At 43.1% G+C, this 19,011-nt stretch overlaps 1 protein-coding gene across 4 annotated transcripts in view; it reads left to right on the top strand.

Moving 5' to 3' along the window:
• The window catches only part of FAM135A (family with sequence similarity 135 member A), a 146,749-nt gene that overhangs the window by 24,507 nt on the left and 103,231 nt on the right, over positions 1-19,011 (top strand). For 3 of the 4 annotated variants that reach the window (XM_077289956.1, XM_077289957.1, XM_077289954.1), the window contains exons 2-3: positions 5,702-5,775; positions 11,550-11,655. In XM_077289956.1, coding sequence (XP_077146071.1) covers positions 5,745-5,775; positions 11,550-11,655 — 137 coding nt within the window. In that variant the 5' untranslated portion in view covers positions 5,702-5,744. The remainder of the gene's footprint in view (positions 1-5,701; positions 5,776-11,549; positions 11,656-19,011) is intronic. The other variant, XM_077289955.1, reaches the window with a different exon arrangement.

Genomic DNA, 19,011 nt, shown 5'->3' with positions numbered 1-19,011 from the left:
GTCTCATGAGCGTTTGGTCCATGTGTCATCAGAGTTTGGTCCGCGTGTCATGAGCGTTTGGTCCGCGTGTCATGAGCGTTTGGTCCGCGTGTCATGAGCGTTTGGTCCGCGTGTCATGAGCGTTTGGTCCGCGTGTCATGAGCGTTTGGTCCGCGTGTCATGAGCGTTTGGTCCGCGTGTCATGAGCGTTTGGTCCGCGTGTCATGAGCGTTTGGTCCGCGTGTCATGAGCGTTTGGTCCGCGTGTCATGAGCGTTTGGTCTATGTGTCATGAGCGTTTGGTCCGCGTGTCATGAGCGTTTGGTGTATGTGTCATGAGCGTTTGGTCTATGTGTCATGAGCGTTTGGTCCGCGTGTCATGAGCGTTTGGTCCGCGTGTCATGAGCGTTTGGTCCGCGTGTCATGCGTGTTTGGTGTATGTGTCATCAGCGTTTGGTCTATGTGTCATCAGCGTTTGGTCCGCGTGTCATGAGCGTTTGGTTTGTGTGTCATCAGCGTTTGGTCCGCGTGTCATGAGCGTTTGGTCTATGTGTCATGAGCGTTTGGTCTATGTGTCATGAGCGTTTGGTCTATGTGTCATGAGCGTTTGGTTTATGTGTCATCAGCGTTTGGTCCGCGTGTCATGAGCGTTTGGTTTGTGTGTCATCAGCGTTTGGTCCGCGTGTCATGAGCGTTTGGTCTATGTGTCATGAGCATTTGGTCCGCGTCTCATGAGCGTTTGGTCCGCGTCTCATGAGCGTTTGGTCCGTGTGTCCGATTTCAGTATCAGTGATTTTCATGTATCCAAAATGAAGCAAGCAAAAATGTTACTCCTTAGGCTACTTTCACACTAGCATTTTTTTGCATACGTCGCAATGCGTCGTTTTGGCGAAAAAACGCATCCTGCAAAGTTGTCTGCAGGATGCGTTTTTTCCCCATAGATTTACATTGGCGACGCATTGCGATGTATGCACACACGTTGCAACTGTCATGTGACGGTTGCGTCGTGTTTTGGCGGACCGCCGGCAGCAAAAAACGTTACATGTAACATTTTTTTGTGCCGACGGTCCGCCATTTCCGACCACGCATGCACGGCCGGAACTCCGCCCCCACCTCCCCGCACCTCACAATGGGGCAGTGGATGCGTGGAAAAACAGAATCCGCTGCCCCCGTTGTGCGGCGCATTCACTGCTAGCGTCGGTACGTCGGCCGACGCGCTGCGACGGGCCGAGTACGACACTAGTATGAAAGTAGCCTTAGACCTCGGTCCAGAGGCTGTCGCCAAGCCAAATCCAATCTCCTACTTTTCACTGATGAGGGGCAATATCCCGAAACACAGTGTCTGCAAATTGAGATTCTGATTTGGTTTTTATCCTAAGTGAATGTGGCAAGGCTCCTTAAATGGTCGATATCGACTTGTAGGATTGCTGTTTCCAACAGGTGGCGCTATAGAGTTCTAGTGCTCTTACTCTCTGCAGAGGCAATTTGCATATGCAAAATTAGAAAAGCTGCAAAGCTTCTATCCACTACAGTTTAATCGCAGGCCTGCCATCCGTATTTGTCTCTGATATTCTCAGACCCATAGACTTGTAAGGGTAATTAATGGGAACGTGTTCTATCCACGGAGAGCACAAATGGCACACGTACGTGACATGCGGGCGACAGGAGAGGCCTTAGTTGTATTCCTCTGGGTTTCCTGTAGCAGATTGTGTGCTGTACACTGGAATTACCTCTGTTTTCAGAGGACTCATTTCCAGTCATACAACACATAATTTATCCGGCACAGTTACCATTTGTAGCCTTGTTTCACAGTCTGCTTTGCCTTGACAGCTGCATAGATTATAATAATTGTGTTGGCAAATTGAGTGCGCCTGGCTTCATCAGAGGAGCTTTAAATACTTCTCCATTCTTCCATTTGTCACATATTCCAGGCTGAAATGCCGGCGTTGTATTTTCGGTGCAGCGAGCATGTTTGTGTTGGCCCCTGTAAATAAGCAGGGACCTTTCCGCATTACAGTAGTGTCCAGACCCCTCAGCTGCCGTGCACTGCACCTTCTGCACCAACACTGACCACACAACGCGTTTCACTGCTGCAGCGGCTGGTGAATAAAATGAAAGGGCCGCCAGATGTTACAGCTAAAGCACTGGGGAATATCCCTTCCTTGCCATGTAGCCGTGCGCTGGAGGGTTTGTGCTGATTCATTGGGATGGAAAGGGTTGTAAAATCTCAATACGGTTTGCTTGTTGGTTAGGCCACATTCACACATCAGTATTTGGTTAGTGTTTTACGTCAAGCCAAAGTCAGGAGTGGAACAATCAATAGAAAAAGTATAATAGAAGCCTGCGCCACTTCTGCATTTTTTACCCACTTCTGCTACCTACCTCAGCCCGGCGTAGACAGCTGAAAATCATGTACGACAGCCCACTGTGACTCTGCATTGTTATCGTCAATGGTCCATCAGCGCATACATCTGAAATCCGTTTCGTGGGGGTTCAGATTCATAAGCCCTGACGGAGCCACCAAACATGATGTAAATTCGACCTTACTTTACAGTTAGTATATATTGATGAGCCCACATTTCTTATTCACTCCATTGAGTAGCCACTAAAATGTTTGTATATGTGTGCGTGTGTGTATATATATATATATCTTTTTTTTCTTTGTATTCACATGAAATCTGTCTGCCTAGTGTTGTTAGTAAGCACTCACCAATTGCCTGTTCATTGGGCATGTTCTTACACAACCCATAGGTATGTATGTACCGTATGTGCGTGTGTGACTAATTCTCATGAAATTCATGTGTGTACTACTGAGCAGCTCCTTAATTTTTACACTCTTAGCTGATCTTCACAAGAAAACCAACAGGTCCATGCCATAGCTGTACTTACAGCATGCATAGAAGATAGTTTTCTGTAAGGTCTGATGTGAGTATTTCTACATCAGCCACTTGCATGTCGTTGTTTCACTAGGTTCTGTAAGGTGAACAAGAAGCACTTTATCAAAGTTTGAATCCTCTTAATATATTGCAATCACCATATGATATTGCACTGTGTACTTACAATTGCTCCTTTTCCCTTCTACCCAGCTAATTGTTCTCATTTCTTTGCTCTGTGTAGAAACAAGAAGTCTCTTTCCCCTGGAGTGCTTTGTTAACTTGTGTGATAGATGTTTTTGCTTTTCTCATAATGTTCTTTGAATGTGGATAAGATTGGTAATTTGATCTGTCATCAAAGTGCCACTATAGGTGTAATGTGGTCCACGGGATAAGTGAAACCTATCTGATCCCACCTCCGGGACCCATCTCCAGCGCATCTTCGCTGCAGCCAGAGTGAATAGAGCCTCTTGGTCATACATGAGTACTGCCACCACATTCAGTGTCCAGCGGACAGATTGAGCCATATGTATTAGTGGGAAGGCCCTTTTAAAAAGATGAAAATTAAAGAGGTTGTTCACTACTAGGACAGCCCTGATAAAATAATAAAGCCTATACTCCCCTCCCGTGCCGCCGGTGCTGTTCCTGCGGTGTTGGCACTCACGGTCCCGGGGCTGTGATGCGGTGTTGTGATGTTGGAGCCCAAGCAGCACTGGCGTCACTGTCTCCGCCTTTGGATAAACTGAACATGTTGAGGAAGCCAGGGCTGCAGCTGACCCCGGACTTCTTCTTTATGTTCAATATGTCCAAAGGCGGAGACAGTGACGCCAGCGCTGATTGGGCTCCAATATCACAACACCGTATCACAGCCCCGGGACCGTGAGTGCCAACACTGCGGGAACAGCGCCGGCACGGGAGGGGAGTATAGGCTTTATTATTGGGGCTGAACATTTACTTTAAGAAGGGGTTGTCCTAGTAGTGGACAAGCCCTTTAAGTGCTGATTACAGGCAGTGCATGGCTAGCATTTCCATATTGCAGTGACTTTTATCAGTTTCTTTATTTTCAACTTTTGCTTAAATAAATTTTCGATCTTTGCTCCTTAGGCTTCTTTCACACTAGCTTCGGCACGGGGCCGTCGCTATGTGTTGGCCCGACGTGCCGACGCGTGTTGTGAAAGAAATGCCCGACGTGGGCAGCGGAAGCAGTCTTACGACGCTTCCGCTGCCCCATTGTAAGGTCCGGGGAGGAGGGGGTGGAGTTTTGGCCACGCATGCGTGGTCGAAAATGGCGGACACGACGCGCAAAAAACTTTACATGTAACTTTTTTTGTGCCGACGGTCCGCTAAAACACGACGCAACCGTCGCACGACGGTTGTGACGTGTGGCCATACGTCGCAATGCGTCGGTAATGTAAGTCTATGGGGAAAAAACGCATCCTGCAGACAACTTTGCAGGATGCGTTTTTCTCCTAAACGACGCATTGCGACGTATGCAAAACAACGCTAGTGTGAAAGTAGCCTAAGGCGTTTTGTCTGTCTTACGCTGGCTTCTTTTCAAGACTGGTCTAGAAACATAGGAAATGCCAGTGTTGGTGACTCAAGCCCTAAAGAGTGTCCCTTGCTGGCTCGCTTTCTCATTGCCAGGTTTCTTAAGTTCCTAAAGATTGCCAGTTCTTGCTTGTTCTGCTGGTCGGGACGGTGTGCTTTCCAGTGCTGCTAGCATAAGCAGTTGTTCCTCTGCAGCAGGAGAAAAGCTTCGGCCATGTTCAGACCAGTGATTTGCAAGCTCTGCGGCAAAGCCCTTCCAAGCATTGCTCCTTGCCCAGGAGATATTGGAAAAAGTACTGAGGGCACTGCAAAATAATTTACAGCACACTAATTAATTGAAGTGCGGAAAACATGGGAGAAGAAAACACAAGGCTAGGATCACCATTAAATAACATCAATAATTGTATTGAAATACAGATATGTACGCCAGACAAAAAAGACACATTTAAAACCAATTAAAAAGCCATTGAATCTATTCTGAATACTAGCTGGGGGACCATGCGAGGACCAGCCAGACTCCCCCCCTGTGTGCACCTAGATATACTAGGAATGTTACCAGTATAATACACCAAAAAACTCCTGGGAAAAGAAAAGTTTGAGTAATCATAGCAATTGATCCAGTATATAGCGACAGGCTATATGCATGACTCTGTGAGCCTGAACAAACAAGATGCCCCATAGAGCCAAGAAAATGTATCAAATATATATGAATGAAACAAAGGCTTCAGTGGCTTTTTAATTGTTTTTAAACATATCTTTTTGTCTTGCATACATACCTGTATTTAAATAAAATTCTTGAAGTTATTTAACGGTGATCCTCGCCTTGTGTTTGCACACTTCTTTTGCCCAGGAGACTGACCACCGCTGATGCAGAGTAGGCTGGTAACCTAGGCAACGAGCAATAAACTGTAGTATTAAGGGAACGGATAGAATTTTCGATAAAAAGTACATTGTAAAGTTTCTTGTTTTTACAAGCAGTTTGTAATTTTGGACTTTTATCATTGTGAGGCAATGCGTTTAATTCCTACCTATTGGCATACTATGTCTCTGAGAGTTTTGTGCAAAAAAGTGCGCATCTTCCTTAAAACTATTAATAGCAATAAATCTTTCATGGTCTCGGGGGTTTCGGTCATTTGGGGCTGTTTGGAGCTCCTATTGTAGACACAGATCACTTAGAGAGCCGCGAGTGACCGGGTGGGAATGGCAGGTAGCAGAAGCTTTTAGTGTTCAGTGATTAGTGTGTGCAGGAGCACAAAGGGAATGAAATATTAATAGTAAGGAATTCCTGTTTTTCTCTTGGAGGTGCAGACAATGTGCTTATGACAGCGAGCATGGATAATTGGAAATGAGCTCCAATGGAAACTCCTTCGTCAGAGGTAAGGCCTGCTTAATAATGTAGATCTGTATGTGCAGGTTAACCTAACACGTCTTCTCTCACACTGGGTCACTATGCGCTGTGTCTTAAGGTAGGTACTCGGCTTCTGCAATGGCACAGACTGGCCGTATATACCCATTCCAATATCAGAATTGTATATTATATATTTTTACTAATTTTATAAAAATGGTTCTTAGACAATATTAATTAGTGATTAGCGAATGTGCTCGGATAAGGCGTTATCGGTGCATGCTCGGGTGCTAGCCAAGTGTCTTCGGCGTGCTGGAAAAATCTGTTCTAGTCCCCGCGGCTGCATGTCTCACCACTGTGTGACAGCCGCAACACATGCAGGGATTGCCTATTTGTTAGATAATCCCTGAATGTGTTGCTGCTGTCAAACAGCCACAAGACATGCAGCCGCGGGGACTCGAACATGTTATTTGAGCACACCGAAGACATTTGGTTAGCACCCGAGCATGCTCACATAACACCTTATCCGAGCTCGTTCACTAGTCTTAATACATTTTATATTTTTTGTTCTTATTATTTTCTTCTTTGACATAGTTTGCAATCTCACAAGGATTCTTTCTCAGAAATAAATGCTGTTCCACAAATTCCTTAGGCTAGACTATTAGTAAAAATTGTCCTTTGATATCCCCACAGAATTACAAAGCCGCAGCGGCTTGTCTGTGCATGTGGCTGTGCCTGGTACTGTAACTCAGCCCAATTTATCTGCTGATAAGTGAGGAGAAAGTATGTCTGTTGGTTTACATGAGGAAGTGCACAGCTTTTTTGTGCTTTAAGCAGTACAATAGAGCCATCAATTGTCAAATGTACGTCTTGATGATGAAAATGAAATGACTCTGCCTCCTACACCAGTCTATACAGCAAAGCTGTAAAGTGAACTGCATTAAAACAGGAAACGTAAGCTTATTTTGTATGCTCCAGTAGAATATGATTTTTTTTCATAACTTGTCAATACAAACAAAGATATACAATTGTGTAATATATCTTTTTGGAGAAATACCTTCTTTTTCCCACTTATCAGTTACTTTATTCTTTCCCTGCACTGATCGGTCTCACTCAAAAACTGCACAAATCTGTCAACGGACCCGTCTTCAGTGAGGGATCAAATTACACCCTCTGTGTAAAGTCTATGGAGAAAGGACGGGGATGAGGCTGAAAGAGGCGAAAACCCACAGAGAAACTGCTGAGGCTTGTAGTGTCCAGAGACTGCAGGCCCAAAAAGAAAAACTGCAAAAACAATGTAATTCCTCATGTACACACCCTAAGGCCATGTTCACATGTTGAGTATTTGGTCAGTATTTTACATCAGTATTTGTAAGCCAAAACCAGGAGAGGAAAAATCAGAGGAAAAGTATAATAGAAACACGTCACCACTTCTGTATTTATCACCCACTCCTGGTTTTGGCTTACAAATACTGATGTGAAATCCTGACCAAATACTGACCGTGTGAACGTAGACTTATTCTGAAAACTTACTTGAAATGGAAATTATATATTAAGTAATGTATTGTTTTTGAGGACACACTAATCATTAAACGAATATAACTTTGTGTTTTAATATTATCGTTTTTGTGAGTTTTTCAAAATTTGAAATATTAAACTATATAACTTCTATATATAACTATATCTATATAACTAATTATATAACTTCTAGACTTATTCCTGAAGAATAAAATGCATTAAGACTATACTGACATGATAGAGGGATGTTAAAACGAAAAACAGCCCCATTTCTTCCTGGCAGAGCATACCTCCATGTAGGGGAGATGTGATCCGCGCTGAGGTTACATAATGGCGAGCAGGGTGATTGCTTTGGGTTTGGGGTTTAGCTTCTGCTTGTACACGTATGTCTTACACTTGTGTTTGTTAACCAGAAGGGTGTAAATTAGGTTCTTTGATCCTGGGGAGGATTCCAGATACATATTTTAATTGCAGTGGTTAATTAAAGTCGACAGTAAAACTAATCTACATGCACAGTGTGTTTCTGCGGGTGGTTGGAGCATAATTAGGATTTCATTCTTTTAGTTTCCTTGGCACAAAACATGGTTAAAAGCCACATCGCCTCAGGTTAAGTACAAATGTGCAGGAAGGAATTTGTGTGAAGTTACGTGATGGATTTTCGCAGGTAAAATCCACAGCTAAAATACAGTACAGGCAAATTAATGAAATATTATACCATAAATGTCATTCACAAAATGTGAACTTTTTCCAAGTGAGCAAAACAGCATATTTGGGATCTTTTCAATCCTTTTAATGCTCCGTATGTTGCAGAAATGCTGCGGATTTCAGTGTAGCTGAGATGAACTCCACAGCAAAATCTGCTTGTAGGCCATTTGGGAGCATCACCATCATGGAACAGATTAATCACAGCACAATAAAACTTTCACACTCCTTATCTATGAACTGTTCCAGTGTTTACAGCCACAACTGTTTTCTCCCTGTCCCACATTGATAATTCTGCTTCACGTCACTTGTTTTCTCTATCTTATCTATTATTCCTGTGTCCTCCTGTGGAAAAAAAGCTTATAAACTTGCCCATAGGCCTTAGTTAGCCTGATGGAGGCCACATAGTGTCATTTCGGTCTCCCTCTGGCCCATATACGTTGATATATTGCATACACTCATGGCTTAAAGTGTTGGCACCATTGAAATTGTTCCAGAAAATGAAGTATTTTTCCCAGAAAATTCTTGCAATTACACATGTTTATTTCCTTGGTGTGTATTGGAACAACACAAAAAAGAAAAAAGGAAAATTGAACATACTGTATATACTTGTGTATAAGCCGAGTTTTTCAGCACTTTTTTTGAGCAGCGGGTCACAGGAGGCAGGAGCTGGCGGCTGCGGCTAAAGCCTGTGCCCACTGTTAAAGAGAAATGAAAATTCACTGCGCTGGCAGTGAATATTCATTTCTCTTACAGTGCGCCGTTGCAGCCGCCGGCTTCCAGCACACATCCTATATACCTTCCCTGCGCGCCCTCACTGCATCTCGTTCTAGCCGGCGCCAGCAGTTCTTCTGGCGAAGCGATCACATCTGCCCCGCTCATTAAAGTAATGAATATTCACATCTCTCCACTCCCATAGGCGTGGAGTGATTATTCATTACCTTAATGAGCGGTGACATGTGATCGCTCAGCAAGAAGAGCTGCAGGCACTGGAACTAGATGCAGTGAGGGCGCGGAGGGAAGGTAAGTAGGATGTGTTTGTTTTTTTTTGTCAATAGGAACCATGCATACAAGGACCGGGATATAAGAAGTAGTGATGAGCGAATATACTCGTTACTCGAGATTTCCCGAGGACGCTCGGGTGACCTCCGGGTATTTTTTAGTGCTCGGAGATTTAGTTTTCCCTCACCTCAGCTGAATGATTTACATCTGTTAGCCAGCTTGATTACATGTGGGGATTTCCTAGCAACCAGCAACCCCCACATGTACTTATCCTGGCTAACAGATGTAAATCATTCAGCTGCGGCAATGAAAACTAAATTTCCGAGCACTAAAAAATACTCGGAGACCACCCGAGTGTGCTCGGGAAATCTCGAGTAACAAGTATATTCACTCATCACTAATAAGAAGCCATGCATACAAGGACTGGGATAAGGAGCCATGCATGCAAGGACAGGGATGGGAAGCCATGCATACCAGGATAGGAATGAGGGGAGAATGTATACCCGGCTTATATTTGAGTCAATAAGTTTTCCCAGTTTTTCTTGGCAAATTTAGGTGACTCGGCATGTTGGCATCCTCAACTTTTATATTTGGCTGCACACCCTTTGGAATAAATAACTGCAATCAATAGCTTCCTATAACAATCAGCAAGCTTCTTACTTCTCTCAACTGGAATTTAGGATGACTCTTTTGCAAACTGCTTTAGGTCTCTCATATTTGAAGGGTGCATTCTCCCAGCAGCCATTCATTCCTGGTCACTTTAGAACTCTCTAGTGCTTTGTTTCCATCCATTTATGGGTGCTTCTTGAAGTATGTTTGGGGTCATTGTCCTGCTGGAAGATCCATGACCTAGGACTCAAACCCAGCTTTCTGACACTGGGCTCTACAATGCGACCTAAAATCTTTTGGTAAACTTCAGATTTCATGTTAGTTTGCATACAGTCAACGCACATAGAGCCAGTGGCAGCAAAACAGCCTGAAAACATCTTTGAACCTCCACCATATTTGACTGTAGGTACTGTGTTCTTTTCTTTGTAGACCTATTTCACTTTTTGGTAAACAGTAGAATGATGTACTCTACCAAAAAGCTCTATCTTGGTCTTATCTGTCCACAAGACTCTTTCCCAGAAGTATTTTGGCTTACTCATTTACATTTAGGCAAAATGCAGTATAGATTTTTTATGTTTCTCTGTCAGCAGTGGGGTCCTCCTTGGTCTCCTGCCATAGTCTTTCATTTCATTAAAATGTCGATGGATAGTTCATGCTGACACTGATGCACCCTGAGCCTGCAGGACGGCTTGAATTTCTTTGAAATTTGATTGAGGCTGCTTATTTACCATCTGGACTCTCCCGCGTTGCAACCTTTCATCAATTTCTCTTTGCTGTCCCGATTCAGAGTGATTAGCTACAGTGCCATGGCTTGTAAGCTTCTTGATTATGTTGCCCACTGTGGACAAAGGAACATCGAGATCTCTGAAGATGGACTTATAACCTTGAGATTGTTGAGATTTGTCATCAATTTCAGTTAAGTCTTCAGACAGTTCTCTTCTCCTCTTTCGGTTCTCCATGCTTAGTGTGGCACACACAGACACACAATGCAAATATTGAATCAACTTCTTCCCTTTTTTTTATCTGGTTTCAGGTGTGATTTTCATATTACCCATACCTGTTACTTGCTACAGGTGAGTTTGAACGAGCATCACATGCTTGAAACAAAGTTGTTTACCCACAATTTTGGTAAGGTGCCAACAATTCTGTTCAAGTGAAACATAAATGTAAGGGAAAGAGGAGAGTCGGCACACCGGATCCACATTGTAATGAAGCTGTGTGTAAGCCTCCACACGGTGCTGCCCAGGACCAGGTACAGTTAGCAGACAGCAAGGAAAAAAGAAATTTCCAGCGAAGAGTCAAATGGATAAAACTTCAGAATTTATTTAGACCTCATAAAACGCTAGCAGTTCCTCCAGTGGTCTAGAACCAATACGTTTTTGGTACGTGGTTATGAGTAAGGCATAGCCAAAACGCGTTAGCTGGAGGCAACTGGAGGAACTACTACCGTTTTATGATGTCTAAATAAATTCTGAATTCTGAAGTTTTATCCATTTGACTTTTCGGCTGGAGATTTTTTTTTTAGTTCTTTGTCCGACCTGTTTTTGGGGGTTTTGTGTGTCCAATTGCCCTTTTTTTCCCTCAGTTTCTTTGTGTTGTTTCATGTGTGTAACAAAACATGTGTAATGGCAATATTTTTGGGGAGAAATAATTCTTTTTCTGGAACAGTTTCAAGGGTGCCAGCACTTTTGGCCTTGACTGTATATAAAAAAGTATGCAGACTTCTGTATTTCTTCTAAAGATACTGAGTAAAAAAACAAAAACTTTGTCCACTTTGAACATTATTTAGATGAGACCCTATAGGTGGCGGATGACACAGTTCATGGCCTCTTGTGGAGGCATACGTATACATCAGGAAGCTTTTGCAGCATAAATGTCACATCGGGGCCGTAAATGTCACGTGAACATAAGCGTAGATTTCCATGTTATTCTAGTCTTACTCATTTCTATTTTCTCGCTTTCCTTCCTGTTTAGTAAATAGTGAATCTTCATCTGGAATCAAAATGAGTGATGTTCAGGCAACTGTGGAATTTTCAGTGGAGCTCCAGAAGTTTTACAATGTGGATCTATTCCAGAGAGGGTGAGTGTCCCATTCTGGCCTATGGTATTTCCTCCCAGTGATTCTTTGTTTTGCTTTAGTTGTCCTGTTGACCTAAAGGTAGACAGCGTCCTTCCTCCGGCGTGTCATGATGCTTGTAATGATGTATAAGGTTAACTTCCCACAATGAGTTTCTGGTGAGTTTTTGACGCTGCTGAGCAAAACAAAAACTGCTGTGATTTACAGTTCCAATAAGTGGATGGGCTTTATAGAAATATCATGCCCACTGTGCTTTTTTTTTTACACTGAATGAACTGACTCACGGTGCGTTTTTAACCCCTTCGCCATGCGATTTTCATTATTTTGCATTTTCGTTTTTTCTCCCCTTCTTCCCAAAGCCATTACTTTATTTTGCTGTCAGTATAGCTGTATGAGGATTTATTTTTTTGTGGGATTAGTTGTATTTTTGAACAACACCATTGATTTTACCATATAGTGTGCTGGAAAACTGGAACAAATTCCAAGAGACGTGAAATTGCAAAGGAAAGTGCAATTCCATAATTGTTTTTTTTAAATTTTATTTACCATGTTCACTAAATGCTAAAAATGACCTGCCATTATGATTCTCCAGGTCAGTACGAGTTCTTGGATTCCAAACATGCATAGGCTGTTGGTGAAGTGGTGAAAAAAAAATCCAAAGGTTGTAAGAAAAAAAAAAAAAAGACATAATTTTCGAGACACATAGCATCTTTATTTTCGGGATCTGGGGCTGGATGAGGCCTTATTTTTTGTGCGTCGAGCTGACGTTGTTACTGATACCATTTTGGGGTAGATATGATGTTTTGATTGCCCATTATTGCATTTTGTTGCAATGTTGCGGCGACCAAAAAAAAAAAGCGTAATTCTGGCGTTTTTACTTTCTCATTATGCCTTTTACCAATCCGATTAATTTAGTTAATATTTTGATAGGAAATTTCTTAACTCAGCAATATCAACTATTTGGATTTTTTTGTTTGTTTTTTTTATTTTAAATGGAGCAAAAGAGGGGTGAATTGATTATACACACACACACACACACACACACACACACACACACACACACACACACACACACACACACACACACACACACACACACACACACACACACACAGGTCCTTCTCAAAAAATTAGCATATAGTGTTAAATTTCATTATTTACCATAATGTAATGATTACAATTAAACTTTCATATATTATAGATTCATTATCCACCAACTGAAATTTGTCAGGTCTTTTATTGTTTTAATACTGATGATTTTGGCCTACAACTCCTGATAACCCAAAAAACCTGTCTCAATAAATTAGCATATTTCAACCGTCCAATCAAATAAAAGTGTTTTTTAATAACAAACAAAAAAACCATCAAATAATAATGTTCAGTTATGCACTCAATACTTGGTCGGGAATCCTTTGGCAGAAATGACTGCTTCAATGCGGCGTGGCATGGAGGCAATCAGCCTGTGACACTGCTGAGATGTTATGGAGGCCCAGGATGCTTCAATAGCGGCCTTAAGCTCATCCAGAGTGTTGGGTCTTGCGTCTCTCAACTTTCTCTTCACAATATCCCACAGATTCTCTATGGGGTTCAGGTCAGGAGAGTTGGCAGGCCAATTGAGCACAGTAATACCATGGTCAGTAAACCATTTACCAGTGGTTTTGGCACTGTGAGCAGGTGCCAGGAAGCATGAAGTGCTCCAAAATCTCCTGATAGCTAGCTGCATTGACCCTGCCCTTGATGAAACACAGTGGACCAACACCAGCAGCTGACATGGCACCCCACACCATCACTGACTGTGGGTACTTGACACTGGACTTCAGGCATTTTGGCATTTCCTTCTCCCCAGTCTTCCTCCAGACTCTGGCACCTTGATTTCCGAATGACATGCAAAATTTGCTTTCATCAGAAAAAAGTACTTGGGACCACTTAGCAACAGTCCAGTGCTGCTTCTCTGTAGCCCAGGTCAGGCGCTTCTGCCGCTGTTTATGGTTCAAAAGTGGCTTTACCTGGAGAATGCGGCACCTGTAGCCCATTTCCTGCACACGCCTGTGTCTGGTGGCTCTGGATGTTTCCACACCAGACTCAGTCCACTGCTTCCTCAGGTTCCCCAAGGTCTGGAATCGGTCCTTCTCCACAATCTTCCTCAGGGTCCGGTCACCTCTTCTCGTTGTACAGCGTTTTCTGCCACATTGTTTCCTTCCAACAGACTTACCATTGAGGTGCCTTGATACAGCACTCTGGGAACAGCCTATTTGTTGAGAAATTTCTTTCTGGGTCTTACCCTCTTGCTTGAGGGTGTCAATGATGGCCTTCTTGACATCTGTCAGGTCGCTAGTCTTAAGGCCCCGTCTCACTAAGCGATTTACCAACGATCACGACCAGCGATACGACCTGGCCGTGATCGTTGGTAAGTCGCTGTGTGGTCGCTGGGGAGCTGTCACACAGACCGCTCTCCCCAGCGACCAACGATCAGGGGAACGACTTCGGCATCGTTGAAACTGTCTTCAACGATGCCGAAGTCCCCCTGCAGCACCCGGGTAACCAGGGTAAACATCGGGTTACTAAGCGCAGGGCCGCGCTTAGTAACCCGATGTTTACCCTGGTTACCAAAAAAAACAAACACTACATACTCGCCTTTCGGTGTCCAGGTCCCTCGCCGTCTACTTCCTGCTCTGACTGAGCCGCCGAACAGTGAGAGCAGAGCGCTGCGGTGACGTCACTGCTGTGCTCTCACTTCTCACTGTACGGCCGGCAGTCAGTGAGAGCAGGAAGCAGACGGCAAGGGACCTGACGGACATCAGAAGGCGAGTATGTACTGTTTGTTTTTTTTTACATTTACGCTGGTAACCAGGGTAAACATCGGGTTACTAAGCGCGGCCCTGCGCTTAGTAACCCGATGTTTACCCTGGTTACCAGTGAAGACATCGCTGGATCGGTGTCACACACACCGATTCAGCGATGTCAGCGGGACCTCAACGACCAAAAAAAGGTCCAGGCCATTCCGACACGACCAGCGATCTCGCAGCAGGGGCCTGATCGCTGGTACGTGCCACACATAGCGAGATCGCTACTGAGGTCGCTGTTGCGTCACAAAACTAGTGACTCAGCAGCGATCTCGCTAGCGATCTCGCTATGGCTACGTTCACATTTGCGGTCCTCGCCGCAGCGTCGGGCGCCGCAGCGGCGCCGCATGCGTCATGCGCCCCTATATTTAACATGGGGGCGCATGGACATGCGGCGCACTTGCGTTTTGTGCCGCATGCGTCGCTGCGGCGCCCGCGTCGGTGCGCAGAGGACGCAGCAAGTTGCATTTTTGCTGCGTCCAAATTCAATGAAAAAAACGACGCATGCGGCGCAAAACGCAGCGTTGTGCATGCGTTTTGCTGCGTTTTTATTTGCGTTGTGCGTTGCGGCGCCAACGCTGCGGCGCACAACGCAAATGTGAACGTAGCCTAAGTGAGACGGGGCTATTACCCATGATGGGGGTTTTGAGTAATGAACCAGGCAGGGAGTTTTTAAAAGCCTCAGGTATCTTTTGCATGTGTTTAGAGTTAATTAGTTGATTCAGAAGATTAGGGTAATAGGTCGTTTAGAGAACCTTTTCTTGATATGCTAATTTATTGAGACAGGTTTTTTGGGTTATCAGGAGTTGTAGGCCAAAATCATCAGAATTAAAACAATAAAAGACCTGACAAATTTCAGTTGGTGGATAATGAATCTATAATATATGAAAGTTTAATTGTAATCATTACATTATGGTAAATAGTGAAATTTAACACTATATGCTAATTTTTTGAGAAGGACCTGTGTATATATATATATATATATATATATATATATATATATATATATATATATATATATATATATATATATATATATATATATATATATATATATATATACTAGCTGTACTACCCGGCTTCGCCCGGGTTAATGACTGCTGTTAGCAAAATAGAATGTGTTAACAAAAATTTATTCTGCACACAAAAACCACAAAACAAATAGATAGAAATGTAATTATTAAAAGGCAAAAACTAAGCAAATAGAAGCATTTCACAACATATATTAGCTTTGTTATACTGAGAATGTCTTTGTTGCCTATATTAACCAATCAGAGCTCAGGTTAATTAACTGTAGCAAAATAGAAGCTGAGCTGTGATTGGTTGCTATTGGCAGCCTGATAAATCCCCAGCCAACAGGAAGCCCTCCCCCCTGGCAGTATATATTAGCTCACACATACACATAATAGACAGGTCATGTGACTGACAGCTGCCGTATTTCCTATATGGTACATTTGTTGCTCTTGTAGTTTGCTTATTAATCAGATTTTTATTTTTGAAGGACAATACCAGACTTGTGTGTGTTTTAGGGCGAGTTTTATGTGTCAAGTTGTGTGTGTTGAGTTGCGTGTGGCGACATGCATGTAGCGACTTTTGTGAGATGAGTTTTGTGTGGCGACATGCGTGTAGCAACATTTTGTGTGTTGAGTTGCATGTGACAGGTTAGTGTAGCAAGTTGTGTGCAGCAAGATTTGTGCATGGCGAGTTTTGCGCGTGGCGAGTTTTATGTGTGGTGCATTTTGAGTATGTGCAAGTTTTGTGTGAGGCAACTTTTGCATGTGGTGCAACTTTTGTACATGTGGCAATTTTTCTGTGTGTGCAAGTTTTGCATGAGGTGAGTTTTCCATGAGGTGAGTTTTGCACGTGTGGCGAGTTTTGCGTGAGCCTAGTTTTGCATATGGCGAGTTTTGCATGTAGCGAGTTTTGAGTGGTGACTTTTGTGTTTCGACTTTTATGTGGCGAGGTTGGTGTGTGTGTGTGGTGAAATGTGTGCTGAGGGTGGTATATGTGTTCAAGCACGTGGTAGTGTGTGGCGCATTTTGTGTTTGTGTTCATATCCCCGTGTGTGGTGAGTATCCCATGTCGGGGCCCCACCTTAGCAACTGTACGGTATATACTCTTTGTCGCCATCGCTCTCATTCTTTAAGTCCTCATTGTTCACATCTGGCAGCTGTCAATTTTCCTCCAACACTTTTCCCTTCACTTTTTCCCCATTATGTAGATAGGAGCAAAATTGTTTGGTGAATTGGAACGCGCGGGGTTAAAATTTCACCTCACAACATAGCCTATGACGCTCTCGGGGTCCAGACGTGTGACTGTGCAAAATTTTGTGGCTGTAGCTGCGACGGTACAGATGCCAATCCCGGACATACACACATACATACATACACACATTCAGCTTTATATATTAGATATACCTGTATGTAATCTCCTGTATATAGTATATACCTGTGTGTCATCTCACCTATATATAGTATATATCTGTGTGTCATCTCCTGTATATAGTATATACCTGTATGTCATCTCCTCCTATACATAGCATATACCTGTGTCATCTCCTCCTGTATATACTATATACCTGTAGGTAATCTGCTCCTGTATATAGTATATACCTGTGTGTCATCTCCTCCTGTATATAGTATATACCTGTATGTCATCTCCTCCTGTATGTAGTATGTACCTGTATGTCATCTCCTCCTCTATATAGTATATACCTGTGTGTCATCTCTCCTGTATATAGTATATATCTGTGTGTCATCTCCTCCTGTATATAGTATATACCTGTGTGTCATCTCCCCTGTAAATAGTATATACCTGTGTGTCATCTCCTGTATATAGTATATAGCTGTATGCCATCTCCTCCTGTATTAGCCCTCGTTCACACGTTATTTGGTCAGTATTTTTACCTCAGTATTTGTAAGCTAAAATGGCAGCCTGATAAATCCCCAGCCAACAGTAAGCCCACCCCCTGGCAGTATATATTAGCTCACACATACACATAATAGACTGGTCATGTGACTGACAGCTGCCGGATTCCTATATGGTACATTTGTTGCTCTTGTAGTTTGTCTGCTTATTAATCAGATTTTTATTTTTGAAGGATACCAGACTTGTGTGTGTTTTAGGGCGAGTTTCGTGTGTCAAGTTGTGTGTGTTGAGTTGCGTGTGGCGACATGCATGTAGGGACTTTTGTGAGATGAGTTTTGTGTGGCGACATGCGTGTAGCAACTTTTTGTGTGTCGAGTTGCATGTGACAGGTTAGTGTAGCAAGTTGTGTGCAGCAAGTTTTGCGCATGGCGAGTTTTGCGCGTGGCGAGTTTTATGTGTGGTGCCTTTTGAGTATGTGCAAGTTTTGTGTGAGGCAACTTTTGCATGTGTTGCAACTTTTGTGCATGTGGCAATTTTTCTGCGTGTGGCAATTTTTCTGCGTGTGCAAGTTTTGCGTGTGGCGAGTTTTGCACGTGTGGCGAGTTTTGCATGTGGAGAGTTTTGCGCGTGGCGAGTTTTGAGCGGCGACTTTTGTGTTTCTACTTTTATGTGGCGAGGTTGGTGTATGTGTGGTGAAATGTGCACTGAGGGTGGTATATGTGTTCGAGCACGTGGTAGTGTGTGGCGCATTTTGTGTGTGTGTTCATATCCCCGTGGTGGTGTGATTATCCCATGTTGGGGCCCCACCTTAGCAACTGTACAGTATATACTCTTTGGTGCCATCGCTGTCATTCTTTAAGTCCCCCTTGTTCACATCTGGCAGCTGTTAATTTGCCTCCAACACTTTTCCTTTCATTTTTTCCCCATTATGTAGATAGGGGCAAAATTGTTTGGTGACTTGGAAAGCGCGGGGTTAAAATTTCACCTCACAATATAGCTTTGACGCTCTCAGGGTCCAGACGTGTGACTGTGCAAAATTTTGTGCCTGTAGCTGCGACGCCTCCAACACTTTTCCTTTCACTTTTTCCCCATTATGTAGATAGGGGCAAAATTGTTTGGTGAATTGGAAAGCGCGGGGTTAAAATTTCACCTCACAACATAGCCTATGACGCTCTCGGGGTCCAGACGTGTGACTGTGCAAAATTTTGTGGCTGTAGCTGCTACGGTTCAGATGCCAATCCCGGACATACATACATACATACATACACACATACACACATTCAGCTTTATATATTAGATATATAAATATATAAATATATATAATATATGTTTATATATTTATTTAAACTTTTTTCTTTACTTGCTGCAATAGTTCAACGCTCAAGGTTATATAGGGGTTAAATCCCCAACATATCCATTTTTCTTGAGGCTCTGCTGTGTTTTTTGTGGGGATTTTCCCCAAAGAGTTTTATTAATTACAGAAAATTCACAGTTAAAAAAAAAATGCACATAACCTGCAAATAACTGCATTAAAGTCAAATAACAAGCATGAAAAACTAAGTACCGTAGCTTTATTTAAAACATGACATATCAAAAACAAACAAAAACTCAATGAGCATGCATGTAAAAAATTGCAATGACAAAAACG

Source organism: Ranitomeya variabilis, chromosome 2 (genome assembly GCF_051348905.1).
Source record: "Ranitomeya variabilis isolate aRanVar5 chromosome 2, aRanVar5.hap1, whole genome shotgun sequence".
NCBI classification, from domain to species: Eukaryota; Metazoa; Chordata; class Amphibia; order Anura; family Dendrobatidae; genus Ranitomeya; species Ranitomeya variabilis.
This window is presented reverse-complemented; position numbering and strand designations above follow the sequence as displayed.